This window comes from Erinaceus europaeus, chromosome 9, assembly GCF_950295315.1.
Source record: "Erinaceus europaeus chromosome 9, mEriEur2.1, whole genome shotgun sequence".
Taxonomy (NCBI): domain Eukaryota; kingdom Metazoa; phylum Chordata; class Mammalia; order Eulipotyphla; family Erinaceidae; genus Erinaceus; species Erinaceus europaeus.
This window is the reverse complement of record NC_080170.1, coordinates 23,869,956-23,893,296: the sequence shown is the minus strand read 5'-3', so window position 1 is coordinate 23,893,296 and position 23,341 is coordinate 23,869,956. Positions and strand designations below refer to the sequence as shown.

The window sequence follows — 23,341 nt, the reverse complement described above, 5'->3', positions numbered from 1 at the left end:
TTCCAGTACACAAGGCACAGGGTATCTCACCAAGAACCTCTGTCATACAAGTCCTGCACTCTATCAGCTGAGTTACTTCCTTGGTCCAGCCAAATTTAAAAAAATTTTTTTCTTAAAGATTTATTTTATTTGTTCCATATAAGACAAAGAGAGAGGGGCTGGGGAGATAGCATGATGCTTATACAAATGACTTTCATGCCTGAGACTCTACAGTCCCAGGTTCAGCCCCCAGCACCATCATAAATCAGTGCTGAGCAGTGCTCGGGTCTCTCTCTCTGTATCTCTCTCATTAAAAATAAATAAATTTATTTATGTATTTATTTATTTATTTATTGCCTCCAGGGTTATCGCTGGGGGCATGACAAAACCACTGCTCCTGGAGGCCATTTTCCCTTGTTGTTGTTATTGCTGCTGTTACTGTAAAGACAAAGAGAGTTTCACACAAGAAAGAGAGAGGAGCAAGAGCATGCTCCTGTTCATTAGACGCTGGGGTAGAGGGACAAACTAGGAGCCTTAAGTGTGCAAGTCCTGCACTCTACCAACTCAACTATGTCCCCCACCCCCAAAGGAAGCTCTGGTCACAATTGTGCACTCTGCTATATATGCATTTTTTTTTTAGCTCCACTACTCATCCTTCTGGAATGTTAGGCACTCCACAAATATGAGAAGTACCCTCAGAGAATAAGACAGTTAGAGAAAGAAAAGAATAGATTTCGAAGACAGAAAGAGTGATAAGGGTCAGAAAGCCAATTAGGAGAGAGCTGAGAGGAAGGGGGAAAAAATAATAACCTTCCATAAGAAGAAAGCTTAAGTACCACACTGTTTGATAGGACCTAAACTAAATTCCCTCCTTCTAGAAAATGCCTGCTTATAAGTACCCTAAGTGGGTGAGGCCTTGCTCTTAGACTTGAAAAAATAATAATAATAATAATAATAATAATGAAATCTTAAACAGAAATTGTTAGTCATTCACTGCCAGCCACTTCAGTCAGCCCATACTGTTTGACAAGTCCACAGTCCCAAACGAGACCATGCTGATTTAGAGCAATTAGTCACTACATGAAATATATAAACAACCATCCTCCTGAGTCTTTAAAAACCCAGAACTCTGCTTGTCCCTCTACCTCGAGGAAACAAACATCAAACGGTTTCATTTCTCCAGTGTCTGAAACGTTTTCAAGCTGTCTGTGAAATGCAATGTGAATGATTTGACCAATAAATAGGATGCAAATGTACTAATTATCTTTAAGCATGGTCCTTTGCTATTTTCAGCTCTTCTAAAATTAAGTGGCTTTGTTTCTTGCAACTGGATTGCACAAGAGGCATAAATCTTTAATGTTCCTGCTTCTCTTTAATGATTCTGCTTTCTTCTAACAGTAAGGATACCTTTGAATAGCATGCTGGATACGTTCCCGAGATGCCAGGCTACTGGCCAAAATACTCAACAATGATAGAGCTCAGCTGCTTCCTTCCTCCTAGGGAAAAGAGTGGAAAGGTGAAGGTCACTGGGTTCTGGACAAATGTGTCATCACCAAGGGTGTAGGCTCTGTGTTCTCAGGAGGTGCAAAGTAGACTCAGTTAAGGAAGTACGGAGAGTTAACCAGACCTAGGCTTTTGGGTCTAATTAAGGCAGTGTTTAATCTGTGACTCATAAATCTGAGAATGGAAATAAATTTTTAAAAGTATATGATCTCAATGACTGGATAGAGAAGTTATGAGATATATACTCGATGGAGTACTAAGTGGCAATTAAAAAGACCACAGATATTATATGCTTTGGGACTAAATGAATGAAACTGGAAGTAGTTATGCTTAGTGAATTTAAGTAAGGAAATGAAAGGCATATGTGGAATATTGAGAAATGAAGCACATCAACTTGCAAAAAGAAAAAATGGTAATAACGTGACCAACTCATGTCTAGGAACTTGGGAGGACCATGGTGGCTATCCTTGGTGGGGTGCCCGTAGAACTTCGACTGTGGGAGGGTGGAAGTATATGTCATGTGGAACTAGAGTCTTCTTGTAATCTTGTAAAGCACTATTAAATTCCTACTAAAATACATTTCAAAAGCTAAAAAAAAAAGTTTTGCAGCTGAGTGGTAGCATGCCACACTGAGTGAATATGTTATAATGCACAACAATGACCCTGGTGTTCAAACTTCCAGTGCCCAACTGCAGGCGGGAAGCTTCATGAGTATGAAGCAGGGCTGCGAGACTCTCTCTCTCTACCTCTCCTCCCCTCTTAATTTCTCTCTGCTTCTATCCAATCAACAAATAATGCATACAGCTGAAAAAAGAAGTATATAGTCTAAAGATCTGATCTAATGACCTTTTAATAATATAAACAGCACAAAGTGATCATATATTGAACAACCCTGGAGCAGGGAATCAACTTCTTATTAAATAGTATGGACACACACACCTTTAATTCATAATAGACTGATGAATAGTCTCCATAATACATAAGAAACTACCACACCTCATTAAGAAAAGGACCAATGGAGTTCAGAAAAATAACAATGTACATGGAAGGACAAAGAAAGATGAATAATTCAAATATTAAAAAAAGAAGAGGGAGTCAGGCAGTAGCGCAGCTTAAGGACCAGCTTAAGGATCTCAGTTCGAGCCCCCGGCTCCCCACCTGCAGGGCAGTCGATTCACAGGCAGTGAAGCAGGTCTGCAGGTGTCTGTCTTTCTTTCCCCCTCTCTGTCTTCCCCTCCTCTCTCCATTTTTCTCTGTCCTATCCAACAACAACAACATCAATAATAACTACAACAATAAAACAACAAGGACAACTAAAGGGAATAAATAAATAAATAAATACCTAAGAAGAAGAAGGAGAAGGAGAAGGAGAAGGAGAAGGCGAAGGCGAAGGCGAAGGAGAAGGAGAAGGAGAAGGAGAAGGAGAAGGAGAAGGAGAAGGAGAAGGCGAAGGCGAAGGCGAAGGCGAAGAAAAACTGCTAACCCTACTACACTGAGATACAATGAAAAATCTCCAAAAGAGAAAATTAGGGCCAGGCAGTAACACAGAGGGTTAAATACATGGTGCTAAATGCAAGGACTGGTGTAAGGATCCTAATTCGACCAGCTCCCCACCTTCAGGGGGTTGCTTCACAAGCAGTGAAGCAGGTCTACAGGTATCTATTCTTCTCTCCCCCTCTGTCTTCCCCTCCTTTCTCGATTGCTTTCAATTTCTATACAACAACAACAGCAGCAATGACAACAATAATAACAACAGCAAGGACAACAAAAATGGAAAAAAAAATGGCCTCCAGGAGCAGTGGATTCATAGTGCAGGTACCGAGGCCCAGTGATAACCCTGGGGGGGGGGGCAAAAAAAAAAGAGAGAGAGAGAGAGAACTGTCAGTTCTTAAAACCAGATGAATTCCTGTATCAATCTCCACCTTCTCATTTTATTTCAATTTAAAACATGACATTGAGTGTATCCACTTGTAGTGAACATGTAACCCTAGTAACCATAGTGCACTTGCATAGTGTGATAAGACAGAGACATATGTGTGCATAGGATAAAGATGTCAACCCGAACCTGATTGGCCAATGGAGATGTAACCTTAAAACCAGAGGCAAGCTAGTATAAGTAGAGGCTCAGAAACCAGCTGGATGAAGCACCTTCACCATTACTGGCCGGGATGCTGCCGGTGCTGCTAGAGACTTAAGCACACGCAGCTAGGCTAAGTAACTGCTTCCCCAGCTTCCAGAGACCCTCGTTCATCCGGTAGCGCCAGCAGACAAAGGACCATCAGCTCAGCAACACAGCAGCCGATGAACACGTCTGAGCCTTACCTGCGAACAGCTACTGAGTAAGGAGAGGTATCAGGTTGACTGTGTGTTGTGTAAATTGTGTGTATTGTGTGACCCTTCTATGGCATCTGAATAAGTAAAGAATTATTGCTTAACCCCGACACGCTCTCCGAGTGAGTCCTTACTCTTATACCTTGCTCGAGACACCACTATAATTAAACCATTCAAAACAATAAAATATTACAAGTTTTAGGAGAGTCATAGGAAAGTGGGGGAAAGGTGTTGGGGAGAGATAGAGGCTTCAAATCTATTAATACTGATGGTGGTCAGTTTTCTAAGTGGAGTAATTAATCCATCAATTTTTATTGGTTTGTTGTTGTTATTGTTGTTGTTGTAATCTAAATATAGTCTTTATAACCATTAAATATTTTTTGAACCAAAAAATCATCACCTTGGGAATCAGCCATCCATCGTGATTGCTTTTGTTTATCTGCCTTTTAGTCCTACACTTTCAAGCCGCCCAATCAGAAGATTCTGCAGGCAGGGAACAGGTCATGCTATCTGTGGCATGGGTGTGTCAGAATCATCGAGTTGCTCCTACAAGGAATCCCATCAGGGGCAGGGGTAAGTAGTATAATGGTTATGCAAAGAGATTCTCATGCCTGAGGCTCAGAAGTCTCAGGTTCAATCCCCTGCACCACCATAAAACAGAGTTGAACAGTGCTCTGGTTTAAAGGGGGCAGGAAGGGTAGACAGCATAATGGTTATGCAAACAGACTGTCAAGCCTGAGGCTCCAAAGTCCCAGGTTCAATCCCCTGCACCACCATAAACCAGAGCTGATCAGTGCTCTGGTAGAAAGAAAGAAAGAAAGAAAGAAAGAAAGAAAGAAAGAAAGAAAGAAAGAAAGGAAGGAAGGAAGAAAGAAGGAAAGAATCCCATCAGAACTGCAATTTGCAGAACAAGAAAGAAAGAAAGAAAGAAAGAAAGAAAGAAAGAAAGAAAGAAAGAAAGAAAGAAATAAAGAAAGAATCCCATCAGAACTGCAAGTTGCAGAACCTCTGGCCCCTTGAAGCATTTTCTCCTGACCCCCCAAACCATCGGTCCATCTATTTCTTCCTTCCAGACCCTATTTATCCAAAAGGTCTGACAAATTTTCAGAAGCAACATCTTTAATAGACGCCATTCTATTCATCCCTAGGATGTTTAGCACCATTTCTACAGACCTCCCCTTGTGAGTCTCACATACAGTGGCCACACTCTTTCTCCAAGAATTGCATTTTGGATCTAATGTGCAGAATCATCAATGATTATCTCTTCAGGGCAGGTGGCTGGCTGCTCTGCCTGGTCTCCCTTGGGGAGCACCGACTTGCCCTCAAAAAGGACTGCCCTCAGCTGACACCAAGGGAACTTGCCAAAGAGTTCGCATGTCAAGTCTGTGATAGCTCCAATGAGATTACATATGATCACAACTTCCTTCCAAGCGTTTGACATGGGTCAGAGGCTGGGTGCCTCCCCACGATGAGCTGTGACCAAGCTGTTTTGACAGCAGTACCCTGGATGGAATATCAAATTCTGGAGATTGCCTTCACCCCTGTGATATTCCAGGAAGGCCCTGGGCTACAGGAGGAGTTTTCCTGATGCACACTGGCAGAGAGAAAAATCTTGCTGAGTACACCAGATCAGTGACTGTGGTAACTGACTATTTGGCAATGAGCATTAGCACAGCAGACCTTTAGGACAGATTAAAGCCAAAATAAAAATGACCATATCAGGGTGGGGCTGGGTGGTGGTGCACCTGGTTGAGCACACATGTTATAATGCATAAGGACCCAGGTTTGAGTCCCTGGTCCCCAACAGCAGGGGAAAGCTGTTCATAAGTGGTGAAGCAATGCTACTGGTATCTCTCTGTCTCTCTCCCTCTTTATCTCCAGTCCTTCCCTCTTGATTTCTGGCTGTCTCTATGCAATAAATAAAAATAATAAATAAATAAATATCTTAGTCATCCAACAGAACAAAACCCTGAAATTTTTAAGAAAACAAAATACTTTTATCTGGTCATTACCAAAACAAACCAACAAACAAAAAAAGAAACCAGTTCCAGAAAGTTGATCAGAAACAAAAGTGAAAGCAACCACAAGCATAGAGTTGGGTGCTGTAATACAAAGCAGGTGTGAGGAAGTACTTTATAGCGCAAGGGCCGTGTTAATGTGTGTGGACTCAAAAAAGTCACTGCTCTCACTTCACTCTGACAACATCTTCCCAGACATCTTTCAGACCACCTGCATGTTAGCTGTCAGGCTCAGGCAAAAATTAGTAAAGTCATGGGCCCCTTGGAATATACCTAAAATAGACTTCCTAGCTTCTTCCAACATGAAAACCCCCAAATCTCACTGGCTATATTCTTACCTATAGGTTCCTGATGATTAAACAATTTGTTCTCCTTTATATCTTAATGCTTTTCAGCCACCAAGTTGCAGATGCTACCATGATGCCAACCTGCCTTTCCTGGGCAGATGACCTCACTGATGTGTCCTGGAACTCCACCTCTACAGAGCCCTGCCCCACTAAGGAAAGACAGAGACAGACTGGAGGGTATGGATTGACCTGTCAACACCCATGCCCAGCGGAGAGGCAATTACAGAAGCCAGACCTCCCACCTTCTGCTCCCCATAAAAATCTTTGGTCCAGAGCAGGGGAGATAGTGTAATGATTATGTAAACAGACTCTCATGCCTCAGGCTCCAAAGTCCCAGGTTCAATCCCTTGTACCACCATAAGCCAAAGCTGAGCAGTGATGTGGTATTTCTCTCTGTGTCTCTATCTGTATCTCTCTCAAAAAATAAATAAATAGGGGGTCAGGCGGTAGTGCAACAGGTTAGGCGCATGTGGCACAAAGCGCAAGGACCCACGTAGGGATCCCAGTTCGAGCCCCCGGCTCCCCACCTGCAGGGGAGTCACTTCACAGGTGGTGAAGCAGGTCTGCAGGTATTTGTCTTTCTCTCCCCCTCTGTCTTCCCCTCCTCTTTCCATTTCTCTCTGTCCTATCCAACAGCGAACGACATCAACAATAACAATAATAACCACAACAGGGCTACAACAACAAGGGCAACAAAAGGGGGTAAAGATGGCCTCCAGGAGTAGTGGATTCATGGTGCAGGCACTGAGCCCCAGCAATAACCCTGGAGGCAAAAAAAAAAAAAAAAAAAATCTATGGTCCATACTCCCAGAGGAATAAAAACTAGGGAGCCTTCCAATGTAGGGGATGGGATATGGAACTCTGATGGTGGGCGTTGTTTGTATGCAATTGCACACCTCTTATTATACAATCTTGTCAATCATCATTAAATCACTAGGAAATAACAAACAAACCATTTAAAAAAGAATTATGCCCCTGTTATCTTATAATTTTGTAAATCACTAATTAAAAAATGAAGATACACCTCCTCCCAAAAGAAACAGCTCACATGGACGGCGTGGTGCTTTGCCATGTGCACCCCTCAGGTTTGAGCTTGGCCCCTCTGCACTGAAGGAAGTCTTCGTACTGTCGCCTCTTTCACTTTCTCTCTCTGCTTCTCTGCCTCAGTCTCTATCTAAGCATTAAATAAATATAAATGCTAAAAATAACATTTGGGAGGGGAAAAAAATAACTTAAAAAAATCCCCAAACTTGCTAAATGCCAATACTGAGTAAATGTCTACTTCTACATAAACACCTCTTCAACTTATAAATGACCAAAACAGCACTAGGTATTCACAGTGCCAAGAATTACAGGTCACTATAATTGTACAAAATGCCAGAGTCAGGCCTCCAGCAAGGCATCTTCTGAAAAAAAGAGTTGCTTTATTAAGAAATGTGTTTTCCAAAAATCGTCAGTAATCATTTTCAAGCAAAACCATATGTGCTCATGCAAAGCAAAAAATATCTCTGGACACAGAGTCTGTTTCTTATTCATGAAAGACATATTCACATAGTGAAGGTAAACAGTTTCTTAACCTTTGGGTGGTACCATGTTTCTACAGTATATGAAACAAAATCTCCTGCACAGAACTGTTAGAAAGGTTAAAACTGATCATATAAGTGGTCTCTATTCTTTCCTTTGCCTGTCACTAATTAGGTCTTTAAAAAGTATCTCTTGTATATATCCTATGAGAATGTTATATATAAGAAAAGGGGGCAGCAACAAATGCTGGAGAGGTTGTGGGGACAAAGGAATCCCCCTGCACTGCTGGTGGAAATGTCAATTGGTCCAACCTCTGTGAGAAGCAGTCTGGAGAACTCTCAAAAGGCTAGAAATGGACCCACACTGTGACCTGGAAATTCCTCTCCTGGAGATACTAAGGAGCCAGACACACCCATCCAATAATATCTTTGTATACATACGTTCACAGCAGCACAATTTGTAATAGCTCCAAAAATTTATTTCTAATTAATAATCCTTTCACTATGCTGTATATTTAGTGAATTATAATGCTGTATTCTAGCAAATAAATTTCTATGAATATGTTTGACGGAAAAATACGAAGTATCTCTTGAGGGTCGAGCAGTAGCGCTGTGGGTTAAGCGCACATGGCGCGAAGTGCAAGGACTAGCGTAAGGGTCCTGGTTAGAGCCCCCGGCTCCCCACCTGCAGGGGGTCGCTTCATAAGCAGTGAAGCAGGTCTGCAGGTGTCTATCTTTCTCTCCTTCTGTCTGTCTTCCCCTCCTCTCTCAATTTTTCTCTGTCCTATCCAACAACAATGACAGCAATAACAACAACAATAAACAACAAGGGCAACAAAAGGGAAAAAATAGCCTCCAGGAGCAGTGGATTCGTAGTGCAGGTACCCAGACCAGCAATAACCCTGGAGGCAAAAATAAATAAATAAAACTAAAAATAAATTTAAAAAAAAAGTATCTCGGGGAGTCAGGCAGTAGCACAGCATGTTAAGCGCACATGGTGCAAAGTGCAAGGACCTGCATAAGGATTCCACCTGTAGGGGAGTCACTTTACAGGTGGTGAAGCAGGTCTGCAGTTGTCTGTCTTTCTCTCCCCCCTCTGTCTTCCCCTCCTTTCTCCATTTCTCTCTGTCCTATCCAACAACAATGACATCAATAACAACAACAATAGTAACTACAACAACAATAAAAAAACAAAGGCAAAAAAGGGAAAATAAATAAGTATAAAAAATAATTTTTAAAAATTTTAAAGTATCTCTTGCTACTCTCTTCCCTGATCCAGCTTTCCCAACTCTGACACCATCTTCACAGACAATACTTTTAGCCCACCTGAATGTCGTCTATCAGACTCAGTCAGAAATTAGTAAAGTCATGGGCCCCAGGGAATATACCTAAAGTCTTCATGTCTTAGACTGGCATTTTAAGTGGAAGGCAGAGAGTCCCACAGAAGTCAACACTGAGAAGTATTCGTTCCACTCTGAGACAATCTGTCAATAAGCTCTTACTGTCTGCTTCTCTCCTTTTGGTTATAGCACAAATGGAGGAATGAATGGGACATTGAATTTTTTTGCCTCCTGTTTATGCAGTAATGTTGGTTTATAAGCCTGTGTATGTTTTAGGTGCACCATTTCACCTCTCTTCAAATTGTGTGTTGTCACACTGTACCTGCCACCAGCCTATCAATCCCCTTCTCCACTCCGCTGGACTCCCTCTCTCCTCTCCTGATCATCCCTCCTGCCTCTATGGGTAACTTCAGTTCTGCTTCTGAGTCCTAGGGATGGTTTCTATCTGATTTTTGTCTGTTCTTTTGTTTGTTTTAAAATATCCCACAAATGAGTAAGATTATCTGCAACGTGTCATTCTTCTTCTGGCCCGTTTCTCTTGTCCCTCCATCCATGTTGTAGCAAAAGGCCAGATCTTACCCTATCTTACAGGTGAATCATAGTCTATTGTGTAGATGTAACACATTTACTTTTTTTTTCCTAACAAAGTAGCCAAGGCTTTGGATTTTTGGAGGAGGATCACTAAAAGAAAGAGAAAAGGGACAAAGATAAAGGAATATTAGTGGGAGCTTAAAGAAGGCTTGTAGTCACAGGCAAGCAAAGAAGGAGGAAAGCTGGGAATGAAAGAGAGCAAAAGAAATCTCTTAGATCCTGAAAACAATGGAGTCAAAGGATATGTGTTGCTTCACACCCGCTAATCCCCAGGTAGCTCCTTGAACAGATTTTGACACTTACTCTTGGGAGGGTTCATCCAAACAAAGACTCTGCGATTTCTTGGAATGTCTTCAACTCCTGACATATCTCTGCCGCTCGCTCTAAATTTCCCTTAAAGTATAAGCCAAAAAGAGAAGGATGCACCTCATATGATCACACTTATTATCGGGACTTAATAAAGTTGGGATCAGGGAAGCAGAGCACAAAGTTAAACATGGATGGACAGGATGTGTTGCACCAAAGCAAAGGACTTTGGTGAGGGAGAGGGAAGGAGGATAGGAAGAAAAAAAAAAATTTTTGGGGGGGGGGCTATTATGTAATGAAATTGTATGCATATGTCAGTGGTTAAACTGTAAAGCATTAATCCCCTTAACAACAGAAACAAAAATTCACCTAGGGTAGAGTCAAAGGTATTTAATAAGTGCTGGTTGAAAGAGATACTTTTTATCATTTTTTATCAGTGATTTAATAATGATTGACAAGATATGGGATAAGAGGGATACAATTCCATACAGTCCCTACCATCAGAGTTCCCTATCCCATCCCCTACATTGGAAGGTTCCCTATTCTTTATCCCTCTGGGAGTATGGACCAAAATTCTTTATGGGGTGTAGAAGGTGGGAGGTCTGGCTTTTGTAATTGCTGCTCCACTGGACATAGGTGTTGACAGTTGGATCCATACCCACAGCCTGTTTCTATCTTTCCCTAGTGTGGTAGGACTCTGGGGAGGTGGGGTTTCAGGACACATTGGTGAGGTTGTCTGCCCAGGAAAGGCAGGTTAGCATCATGGCAGCAACTGCAACTAGGTGTCTGAAAAGCATTAAAACACAAAGCAGAACAAATTGTTTACTAATCAGGAACCTAAAGGTAAGAATAGAGCAGCTGAGATTTGGAGTCTTCATGTTAAGACACTTAAAATGCCAGCAGCACAGTCTAAGAGGACTGGACACATCACTCCCCAGTCAATGACCTGAAGCCATTTTCTAGCTTCATTGTGTCTCAGTTAGTGTGTGTGTAATACAGGGGCAATAATCCTTTATGAACTAAAAAAAAAGAAAGAAAGAAAGAAGAAGAAGGGGGAGGAGTCGTCATCTTTACCTGGCAGGAAATGGGAAAAAAAATAGCACTTCTGTTTTTAAATGGTTTTGTTGTTGTTGCTTTGTTTTTTTTTGTTGTTGTTGTTGTTGTTTGTTTTTTGTTTTTAGTGAGAGAGATACAGAGAGAAAGGTTAAAGAAAGACCAGAGAACTACTCAGCTCTGGCATATGGTAGTGCTAGGGACTGAAGTTGGGGCTATGGAGCCTCAGGCATGAGAGTCATTTGTATAACCATTATACTATAACCCCAACCCCCCCCCCCAAAAAAAAAAAAAAACCCTTCATTTTGTTTTCAAGAATCATGTGCAGGGGGCAGGTGGTGGTGCCCCTGGTTGAGCGCACATTTTACAAAGTGAAAGGACCCAGGTTCAAGCCCAGTCCCTACCCACAGGGGGAAAGCTTTGCAAGTGGTGAAGCAGGGCTGCAGATGTCTCTCTGTCTCTCTCGCTCTCTATCACCCCCTTCCTTCTCAATTTCTGGCTGTCTCTATCAATAAACACAGATTTTTTTCATTATTAAAAAAAAAAAACCTAAAAGAAAAAGAATCATGTGTGGTAGACATTTTTCAACCTGACTCTTGCCTTGGTGGTTCAGAGTTGGAAATGAACTCAGAAAATGGAGGGGCAGGGCAGAGATAAGAGAGGTGAAGAGGGTTTAGAGTTGGGTAAAAATATCTGTTAGAACCTCTAGTTTATTTGTTTAACCCGAATGTTGAAAGTATTTTTCTCTCCTTTGGTAAAAGAATGATCAAATTATTACTAGAATTTCAGTATCCTTATAAAAAATGTCTTATGTCCAGCTGGATTACTTGAGGTCTCTTGAAAAACGAATAATATGATCCAAGGGAAAGTACTTCCTAAATATATGTTGTGAGGGAGCAGGTGGTGGTGCAGTCAGTAGAACACACATATTACCATGCGCAAGAATCTGGGTGCAGACCCCTTGTCCCCACCTGCAAGGGGGACTCGTCACAAGCAATGAAGCACTGCTACAGGTCTCTCTCTTTCTTGCCCTCTCTATCTGCCCTACCCTCACAATTTCTCTCTATCTCTATAAAGAGGAAAAAGAAGGGGGTGGGTGGTGGCACACCCAGTTAAATGCACATTGTACTATGTGCAAGGACCTAGGTTTAAGCCCCTGCTCCCCACCTGCAGGAGAAAAGCTTCAGGAGAGATGAAGCAGGTCTGCAGGTGTCTCTCTTCTTCTTCCTTCTCTATCTTCCCCCTCCCCTCTCAACTTCTCTTTATCCTATCAAATAAAATTTAAAAATAAAGGGAAAAAATGGTCACTGGGAGCAGTGGATTTGTAGAGGCAGCACCAAGCCCCAGCGGTAACCTTGAAGGCAAAAAAAAGGAAAGAAGGAATGAAAGCTGAATCTATTTTGGAGAGCTACCGATTTGGCCACAAAGTCGTTCTGTCCCTCTACATTTTCTTTTCTTTTTTTTTTTTTAATATTTATTTATTTATTCCCTTTTGTTGTCCTTGTTGTTTTATTGTTGTAGTTATTATTGATGTCATTGTTGTTGGATAGGACAGAGAGAAATGGAGAGAGGAGGGGAAGACAGAGAGGGGGAGAGAAGGAGGGACACCTGTAGACCTGCTTCACCGCCTGTGAATCGACTTCCCTGCAGGTGGGGAGCCGGGGGCTCGAACTGGGATCCTTACTCCGGTCCTTGTGCTTTACTCCACCTGCACTTAACCCGCTGCACTACTGCCTGACTCCCTATATTTTCTATTCATCTTGCAAAAACCTCTGGTGACTGTGATACTGAATTATAATGAACCTTGATACCATCATTTCTAATTCTTCTCAAAGGAAACCTTAAGAGTACACAGGGTGGGGGTCGGGTGGTGGAGAAGTGGGTTAAGCACCCGTGGCGCAAAGCGCAAGGACAGGCGTAAGGATCCCAGTTCGAGCCCCAGCTCCCCACCTGCAGGGGAGTCCCTTCACAGGCGGTAAAGTAGGTCTGCAGGTGTCTTTCTCTCCCCCTCTCTGTCTTCCCCTCCTCTCTCCATTTCTCTCTATCCTATCCAACAACAAACAACATCAACAATGGTAATAATAATAACCACAAGGAGGCTACAACAACAAGGGCAACAAAAGGGGGAAAAATGGCCTCCAGGAGTGGTGGATTCATGGTGCAGGCACCGAGCCCAGCAATAACCCTGGAGGAAGAAAAAAAAAAAGAGTGCACAGGGTGAGTGAAGAGAAGCAGATGGCAATGACATGCAAAGGGAAAGTAATTCTCCGATAATACACAGGGACTCACTGTCCTCTTCTTTCCCAATGCACTAAGAATGAACTTCAGAGCGTCTTAGGTCAGAATTGTTTTCATATAAAACAATTACTTCCATTTACTCATGACCTCAATGAAACCTGGCAATGAACGCCGAATGTTAACTGCCATCCTTATAAAGTGAAATACGCTGTACCAAGCAACCCAGAAATATCACTCCTTAACCCCAATACTCAGAGCAGTTTTATTCATAAAACCTAAGTTAGGAGCAACTCAAATGTTAGTCTACCTGTGAGTAGGTAAAGAACACTGTGGTATATACACACGCACAAGAATCCTATTCAGCAAGCTAGGGAACTGGTTTCATGAGTTAAGACAGAGGAATGGCATGTACAAGAGCCCAGGTTTAACCTCTGACACCCATAAACCAGAATGAGCAGTGTTCTGGTGTCTCTGTCTCTCTCGATAAAGTAGCAAATCTTTTATATACTCATTTAGTTAATTAATTGATTGAATATAGACAGAAATTGAGAAGGAAGGAGGAGACAGTGAGGGAGAGAGAAAGTCACCTACATCGCTGCTTCACCACTCAAGAAGCTTCCCACACCTGTAGGTGGGAATCAGGCTTGAACCCAGGTTCTTATACACAGTAATGTGTGCGCTCAACAAGGTGCACCACTACCTGCTCCTATTTATTTATTTAGGATAGATACAGAGAAAAATTAAGAGGAAACGGGGGAGTCAGGCGGTAGTGCAATGGGTTAAGCGCACGTGGCACAAAGCACAAAGACCAGCACAAGGATCCCGGTTCAAGTCCCCGGCTCCCCACCTGCAGGGGAGTCGCTTCACAAGCGGTGAAGCAGGTCTGCAGGTGTCTATCTTTCTCTCCCCCTCTCTGTCTTCCCCTCCTCTCTCCATTTCTCTCTGTCCTATCCAACAACTACGACATCAATAACAACAACAATATCAACTACAACAATAAAAACAAGGGCAACAAAAAGGGAAAATGAATAAATAAATATTTTTAAAAAGAGGAAACGGGAAGATAGACAGGGATAGAGAAAAAGAACCTGTAGCAATGAGTCACCTGTTGTTTCCCCCTTGCAGGTGGGGACAGGGAGCTTGAACACAGATCCTTGTGCATTAAAACATGTGCACTCAACCAAGGGTGCCATTTCCCAGCCCAGCAAACCCTCTTTTTTTAAAAAAAAAAAATCTACTCAATAATAAAAAGGGACATAGCACTGATACTGAACAACATGAATAAAGCTCCAAAGCATTATGCCAAGTAAAAGTTTCTAGACACAGAAGATTGTATACTATGTGACTAGGGTCATAGAAAACTAGAAAAGACATGTAACTCTCTCCAAAGACATTCACATGATAGCTGGCTTGTTGATCTAGGGGTATGATTCTTGAGAAAAACTATTTATTTTTAAATTATTATTACCATTATTATTATTACCAAAGCACTAATCAGCTCTGGTTTATGGCATTGTGGGGGACTGAACCTGAGAGCCTCAGGCATGAGTCTTTTTGCATAACCATTATGATATCTACACCCACTAGTGTATAATTCTTGGTTTGGGTCCAAGATATTCAAATGACCAATAAGAACAAAGAAAGATAGTCTCTGTCACAGATCCCTAGGGAATTGCAAAATCAAAACCACAATGAAATACCATTCCAAACCCATTAAGATGGCTACAATAAAAAAAAAAAAAAAAAGAACAAGTACTGATGAAGAAAATTGGAAGGTTCATACTTCCAGAAGAACAAAATAGGGGACCTGGCAGTGGTGCAGCACATTAAGCACATATAGAATGAAATGCAGGGACAGGCTCGAGGATCCTGGTTTGAGATCCCGGCTCCCTAACTGCAGGGTGGTCCCTTTACTGGCAGTGAAGCAAGTCTGCAGGTGTCTGTCTTTCTCTCCCCCCTCTCTGTCTTCCCCTCCTCTCTCAATTTCTCTCTATTCTATCCAACAAAAACAGCAACAGCAATAACAATGGGGAAAAAAAAAAGATGTCCGCCAGGAGCAGTGGATTCATAGCAGGCACCCAGCCCCAGACATAACCCTGGAGGCAAAAAAAAAAAAAAAAGGCATGAACATGTAGGGAACCCATCTAGCAGTTCTTGAAATGTTCAACAAAGAGTTTCCATATGGCAGGGACTGATTGGTGGCGCACCTGGTTGACTGCGTATGTTACAGTGCTCAAGAACCGGGGTTCGAACCCTTGGTCCCCACCTGCAGGAGGAAAGCTTTGCAAGTGGTGAAGCAGTGCTGCAGGTGTCGCTCTGTCTCTCTCCCTCTCTATCTCCCCTACCCTCTCGATTTCTGGCTGTCTCTATCCAATAAATAAAGATAATAAAAAAAAATTTAAACGAGTTTTCATATGTATGACTTAGCAATTCTGCTCTTACCATATATGTAAGAAAAATAATACACATACACATAAAAAAAAAAAACTTGGACACTGGTACTCACAACAGAGTTAGTCCAAATATGTGAAAAGTGGAAACTAGCCAAAAGTCCATTAGCATATTTATCCCTGACAAAGATAACCAAAAAGTAGTGTGTGTCCATGCAATAAAGTACTTTCTCTTCTCTCTCTCTCTCTTTTGCCTCCAGGGTTATCACTGGGGCTTGGTGGCTGCACTATGGGCCCACAGCTCCTGGAAGCCATTTCTTCTGTTGTTGTTGTTATTGTTATTATTATTGTTGCCACTATCACTGTTGGATAGGACAGAGAGAAATCGAGACAGGAGAGGAAAACAGAGCAGGGATAGAAAGACACCTGCAGACCTGCTTCACCGTCATCCCTGCAGGTGGGGAGCCAGGGGCTAGAACCAGGATCCTTGCTTCAGTCCTTGTGCTTTGCACTATGTGCACTTAAACTGGTGTGCCACTGCCTGGCCATGGCAATAAAATATTCTTTATCTATAAATGAAATGAAATATTGCTCTGCTCTAGAACATGGAAGAGCCATAAAAGCTTTACACTAAGGGAAAGAAGCCAGTAACAAAGCAGGACACATAAGTCACTTTCTATTGAGAAATCTTTAGAGACAAAAAGCAGATTACTAAGTTGTTGCCAAAGGTGAAAAGGAAGGAACGAAAGAAGAGTGACTAACAGGTAGAGGCTTCTCGACAGATGATGAAAACACAATGATGCATGCACAACTCTGTGGACAGTTAAGACATCATCACATTATTAACCTTATGAGTCTGAATTTCATGACATGTGAACTGTATCTCAGTAAGATTTCTTTTTAAGGCAATGCCATTAATCACCACATCCCTGCAACTCTGGGAGTTTGAGATTCCATGTCTTGAGCACAGAATCAACCACTTTGGGCCTCCAAGGATAACAGTTCTTGAAACCAGGCTTCCAAATAGAAACGGTCAAGGCTGTGCCCACTGGCAATGGTTTTAGGTTCAGATTTCTTGTGTTATCAGTGGAGGGCCTATTTCTGGCCAGATGTGGTACAGCCATCACCTGGACTACCTGCCTTAGACCAGCAGGGTGCCCTCTGGTCTGGAATACACTTCCAGGTCAGTTGCTCCTACTGGCAATTAGTATGTCTGCTCACTGGAATGCAAGCTGATTCCAGCATTATCTTAAACAAAGCCTAATTAGGAAGGGAAGTATCCTGCCAAGAAATTACATAATGCATTCCAAAGCCCATAAAGAATGAATTTTGGCCTACCCTTGCTGAATACATGTGTCTTCAGCATAGGCTTAAGTGGTTTTCAGAAATGAATATCTTAGAAAAAAATTTTAATTCTTTTTTTTTTTTTTTAGATTTTTAAAAAATATTTATTTATTCATTCCCTTTTGTTGTCCTTGTTGTTTTATTGTGGTAGTTATTATTGTTGTTGTTATTGATGTGGTCATTGTTGGGTAGGACTGATAAATTGAGAGAGGAGGGGGGAATAGCGAGGGGGAGATATAGACACCTGCAGAACTGCTTCACCACTTGCGAAGCGACTCCCCTGCAGGTGGGGAGCCGGGGGCTCCAACTGGGATCCTTACACTGGTCCTTGTGCTTTGCCCCACCTGCGCTTAACCTGCTGTGCTACTGCCTGACTCTCTAATTCTTTTTCTTTTTAATCTTTTAATTTATCTATTATTAGAGACAGAGAGAAATTGAAAGAGAAGGGGTGATAGAGGGAAAGAGACAGAGACACCTGTAGCTCTGCTTTACCACTTGTGAAGCTTTTCCCCTGCAGATGGGGACAAGGGGGCATGAACCTGGGTCCTTGTGTACTGTAATGTGTGCATGTAACCAGGTGCACCACCACTCAGCCCCTACACCCCTATATTCATAGCAGCACCATTCACAATAGCCAGTAATATTGATGAACCACTACATGACCACCAAAAATTAAATAAAATCAAGACATCAGGCCATTCAGAACAAAATGGAGGGAACTTGGGGTGAAATTAGTAAGAGAACAAATGACAACAACGAGATGCTTTTACCCATGTGGAACAAAAATAACTAAGACAAATGCCCTTTCAAAAAAAGTGATGAGAATAACCATAATAACCAGGGTGACACTTAGACTTTGTGAGAATGAAAGAGGTAATCAGAGGGAACAGGGAGGGAAAGTGGGGTGAGGACAGTAGGGGGGGTGTCTTTAGCATAATGGCACTGGAACTTTGTTGCTAAGTATGGTGAGTCACACCCACCAAACACACATAGGCTTCAAACTATACTCCTAAAATCTGATGATACTGTAAAATGTTAAATTAGTTTTAAATATATATATATATAATTTACTGTCATATTCAACTGAATTTAATATGAAACAGCCTCAGGAAGACAGGGCAGAATCACTACAAAAAATCTCAAATGACAGAACACGTGAGATTATACCAACCTCAGTGTCCCTATTTTACTAAGTGAAAGAAGCTGTAAGCTTTCCGTAAGCATATGGGAGACACAGGAAAGAAGGCTTTCTTAGCTGCTTTTACCAAACACTCCCGGGAGTAGAGCCGAGAAGAGCCACTTCCTAAAGAAAGTTTCTCTGATGTTCTAGTTGTTTTTCTCTGTTTTACCTCCTGGATTTACCATTTTTTAAAAATATTTATTTATTCCCTTTTGTTGCCCTTATTGTTTTATTGTTGTCATTGTTGGATAGGACAGAGAGAAATGGAGAGAGGAGGGGAAGACAGAGAGGGGGAGAGAAAGATAGACACCTGCAGACCTGTTTCACTGCCTGTGAAGTGACTCCCCTGCAGGTGGGGAGCCACGGGCTCGAACCGGGATCCTTATGCCAGTCCTTGCGCTTAGCGCCATGTGCGCTTAACCTGCTGCACTACCGCCCGACTCCTGGCTTTAACATTTTGATCCCATCACTGTGAGCTAAAGAGTCACTGATGCTAGGTGGGTTCTTGACCGAAAGATGGAAACCTCTTCCTTCTAGGTCCTTATCTGTGTAGAAAGGAGCAATTCAGCTCTAGAAGCACTGCATACCATGTTCCTCCTCCCCTGCTAGGTAATATTTAAGGACAGTCACACCTTGGAGAGATGCAGAGGTCAGTTCCATACTATTTCAATCCAGCAAGTCCCCCAAATATGTTTGGTTCCTCAGTACACAGAAAAGTTATGCTTATCCTATAGCAGAGTCTACTAGGTGTATAATAACATTATGTTAGAATACCAACATGCATACCTTCATTCAGTGTCAGCCAAAAAACAGCAAGTGAGCACAGGCTGCTGGGAAAACGGTGTCACCCAAAAACTCACTGCACACAGGGTGGCCACGAGACTCCATCTTGTAACACATGAGGTAATCTGTGAAGCATAGTAGAAAAAAGTGCAATCAAGGGTCATATGCCTGGACCACTTTTCTATTTACATCCCCCATCTTCTACATCTCTGAGATTTGAATGCACAGAAGCACCCATTCGTTGCCCCTTCACCCCCACATTTCTGCTTCCTGTGGAGGAAGTATATATTGTCTTCCCACAGAGATCAGTGCTCTCCAGCTCACGGAGGGGCTAAGGAGAAGAGGAGTGCTTCAAGGGAGTCTGCTGGAGGTTGATAATTGAAATGCTGGCTCTTAGGCTTTACCATTAAGGATTCACGAGTTTGAGCTTAGGACCAAAAACGTGCACTCTCAACAAATGCTCCAGGCAACTCTGCTGGAAGGGGTCTACACCTGCACTTGAGGAAGCAGACACATAATTGTCTTAAAACAAGCAATAACACCTTTGCAAATAAATCACATCTTTCTTGAATCATCTATATCTTTTTGAAAGATTTGTCTATTTTTATGAAACCACACAGCTGTAGCCTGTGGAATGCAGGGAATGGAACCTGGGACCACAAGCATACACTTGTCTTCTGCTGTAGTCTGAACATCTCCTCAGGGGACTGCTTCCTTGTTCGAACTGATATGGTTAACTTTCTGTTTGGCTTCCATTCAACATTGACTGCGCAATTATCATACTTTCCTGGTATGTATGGACTGGGAGGAAGAGATGGGAAGAAAGGTGTTATCACATTTGAGAGTTATTTCTCAACTTCCTGGAAAAGTGACAAATTCACAGCTTCAAGATTTGTGAAACAGAGTAGCCTAAATAGCATCACTTATACACAGTTACCAGCATTTATATGGTCAGGTGACTTCTGTTACAGGAACACCCTGGCTTTACCAGCCGGAAGTCACTTCTCTAGCCAAACTGCCAGGGTTCAAGCCCTATGATCTCCGCTTACGAAAGATGACCACAGAACAGGACTTTAGCTTTTCAGGGCCTTCATTTCCTTGTCTTTGAAATGAAGATATAATGCTCACCCATTGAGAATTAAATGAAACTTGCAGTAGATGCAGAGGGCTCCAAGAAACCAGGTCATGTGTTAAAGATTTGATCGATTCTTTAGTCAAGAACCCCAAAACTATATGAAAACACAGTACTTCCAGAACCTGGATCAGAAGTCTAACTGGGGTGGGAAGGGAGCAAAAACAAACTGGAATTTAACTTAGTGTTAGGTCCCGAAATAGCTTACGTAGGAAAGGTGAGACCTTCTAGAGTCAAGTCTAGGACCTGGATTCAAGTCCCAGGCTCCACAACACCAGAGGAGGCCAAGGTGCAGTGGTATTTCTACCACTCTCTCTTAAAAAGTCTCCTGGGCCTGTGAAGCAGTTTCTCCCTCTGTCTCTCTAACTTCATTCCCTCTTGATTTGTCCCTATACACACACACATGCAAAAAAAAAAAAAAAAAAGTCACGTGGTGCAGCGACACTCCCGAGACAATATATAACTAAGGAGGAATGGTTATAACCAGCATGACCAGGGCTGGGTGGTGGAGCACCTGGTTAAGCACACATACAAGTTCAAGTCCCTGGACCCCACCTGCAGAGAAAAAGCTTCACAAATGGTGAAGCAGGGCTGCAGGTGCCTCTCTGTCTCTTTCCCTCTGTCTTCCCTTTTCCCCTCAATTCCTCTCTGAAGAATTTTATAACCAGAGTGACCTCTGAGGAAGGTTGTTTGTGAAGTTCCCCTCACCTTGGACTGTTTTGGGGGTGTGTCTCAGGATGCCACTCTGGGCCTCCAAGTCCCCCTCCAAATCCCCCACGTTCCAGCGAGGGAAGTCCTCAAGGTGCCCCGCGGAGAGGAAAGGTGGTCCCTGGGCTGACAGAGGTGAGTCAAGGGGGTCTGCAGAGGGTGCAGGCGCACGGAGCTGCAGAGGGGCGGGGCGGGAAACCCGGCCTCCGCGGGAGGCTCCGGGAGAGCGCGTCCACGTGACCACGGCTATAAGAGCTCCCGGGGCGCGCCCGCCCCGCCTCCCGCTGCCGCGCTCCCACCGGCGCCGCTGCTCCGCTCCCCGGCCGGCTGCTGCAGCGGCCCCGCGCCCGGCAGCACCATGGCAGGTACACACCGCCCCCCGGCCGTCCCGGCCCCGGCCCCCGCAGCCTCCCCGCTCCGCTCGGGCCGCCCCTGCACCCTAGGCTGCTGCCAGCTGCTTGGGACCCCGGCGAGTCCCCGCGTCGTGCTGCGCCGCAGCCCCGGGAGCCCCGGGCGCAGAGCGGAGGGGCAGCCGAGCTTGCGCAGCCCCCCCCCGCGGGCACCGCTGCCTCTCCGGGCCCTTCCTGCGCTCGTTCCGCCGAGGACGGCCTGCGGGGTGGGGGTGGGGATCCCGGGCCCTCCCTCTTGAGTGGGAGTTCCATTGCCGAAACCCGAAAGCTTCCCCCGGCTGGAAGCCCAGGAAGGGGCGGCAGAGGGACTCCTGCGCCCGCGGCCCCTGCCCGGCCTCTGGGCCGCATGTTTGCTTGCTGGCCGCCCGCAGAGCCTATTTTTAGGCCTTTGGGGCCGGGTTACTGCGAGGTCCAGCCTGGGCGAGCGGCGGGTGGGCGCCGGCTGCTGCCCACTTGTTGCTGGGGGTCCATAGGCTCCGCGCCCGCAGCCTCCAGGGTCTCTGATCTATGTCTGATCGGTGAGGCTGCTGGCGGAGTCACTGCAGCAGGGACTGCAGGTGTGACCCCCAACTTCAGCCCTGAGCACCCAGCCAGCTGTCACCCATCTTTCCTGCTCTTTTTTGGTGATGCTGGGCGAGGTGCTAGCCCGAGTTCCTGAGCATCTGTCCTGGTCCCTGGTTGATCTGAAATCCCTGGACCCTCCTTGTCTGATTGAATTTCTCCACCACCACTAGAATCTAGTGTGCCCAGGAGCTAAATCCTGCAACCCGCTTTGAGTCCCCTAGGGGCAGATTGACATATCCCCATCTCAGAATAGGTCAAAGAAACAAATAATCTCCATTCTGAGCCTTTCTAGAAATGTCACCATGATGCTTCAGGACCCCTCTTTCTGTATTTGAAGAAGGGGTTGTGGGGGGTGGAGGGCTTCGCTGGCCTTTTTGATTATCTACCACCTCCCTCACACACAGTTTCCATAGTTTGCAGCCTCCACCTTGGAAACTGGGCAAAGGGAGAATGAAGAAACCTAAGACAGAATGAGAGTGGCTTCATGACAAAATGTCCCAACTCCCTGGTTAGGCAACAGTGCCCCAGGTGACCCCTGCTAGAGCCGGATCTTAAGTCTCTTGTATATTTGGATGCCTCCCTCCTAAGGAATTAACACTGCCCCCCCCCCCAGGGTGTGCCCTGCATTCAGGCAAGGGGAAGACTGGAGAAATATTACAGCTGGCCTGGTGGTCCTGAGATCCTGAGGGTTGTTCAAGAGAAAGAGTCTCATGTTTTTTGCCCAACAGCCAGTGTTGAGTTATGAACATGGAAGAGGGAAGGCTTCACAGAGAGGTAACATTTGAGCAGACTCAGAGTGACTCTTAAGAGGAAGTAGGATAGGGATGGGGTAGCTTTTTTTTTTTTTTTTGCTCCAGGTTGTGGGAACATTATGAAAAAGCTTGAGGGATGGCAGAAATACAAGCCCCCGCATGCAGGCTGTAACCTCTGCTTTCAAATGATCTCAGCTGAGACTGTTCGTTAGATTTATGCTTGGCCAAGAATGCAATCTTATCTTGATTTGTAAAAATAAAAAATGGAAATGCACTTCTTGATTTCTTCATCGCTACTTATTGATTGCTTGATGTTCACTGTCTTGGTTTTAAATTCCTATTTAGTCCAAGGATTTAAAATGTGCAAACTCCAGGTCTGGCTTGCCTTTTTTTTTTACATTTAGTTTTTTTTCTTTAGTAGTTCATGTATTTATTTATTTATTGGGTAGAGACAGAGAAATTGAAAGGGTTTCCAGTGCTGAATTGAATTATGAAGCTTCCCTCCTGCGGGTGGAACTTAGAGCTTGAACCCCGGTCCTTGTGCATGCTGACGTGTTTTAAGCTTGGATGTGCCAACATCTTCAAATGGATGACTTAGCTTTTAGTCAGTCAGCCATTTGAAGATTGTCAAAGATATTCCTGCTTAAATATCTTTCTGGTCTGGAACCATCTTCATGTGGGTACTTCCTACACACATCCACCCACCCCCACACACACACCCCACCCCACCCAGTCAAGAGTTGTACCCTATTTATTTATTTATTTATTTGCCTCCAGGTTTGGTGCCTGTAGTATGAATCCACTGCTCCTGGTGGCCTTTTTTTTTTCTATTTTATTGGACAGTATAGA

The 23,341-nt window shown here is 43.8% G+C and overlaps 1 protein-coding gene across 2 annotated transcripts in view; it reads left to right on the top strand.

The window, feature by feature from the left end:
* Positions 1-21,015: 21,015 nt before the first annotated feature.
* GYG1 (glycogenin 1) overlaps positions 21,016-23,341 on the top strand; it is a 39,571-nt gene continuing 37,245 nt past the window's right edge. For both annotated transcript variants that reach the window (XM_016186003.2, XM_016186002.2), the window contains exon 1: positions 21,016-21,131. In XM_016186003.2, the coding sequence (XP_016041489.1) occupies positions 21,125-21,131 (7 nt within the window). In that variant the 5' untranslated portion in view covers positions 21,016-21,124. The remainder of the gene's footprint in view (positions 21,132-23,341) is intronic.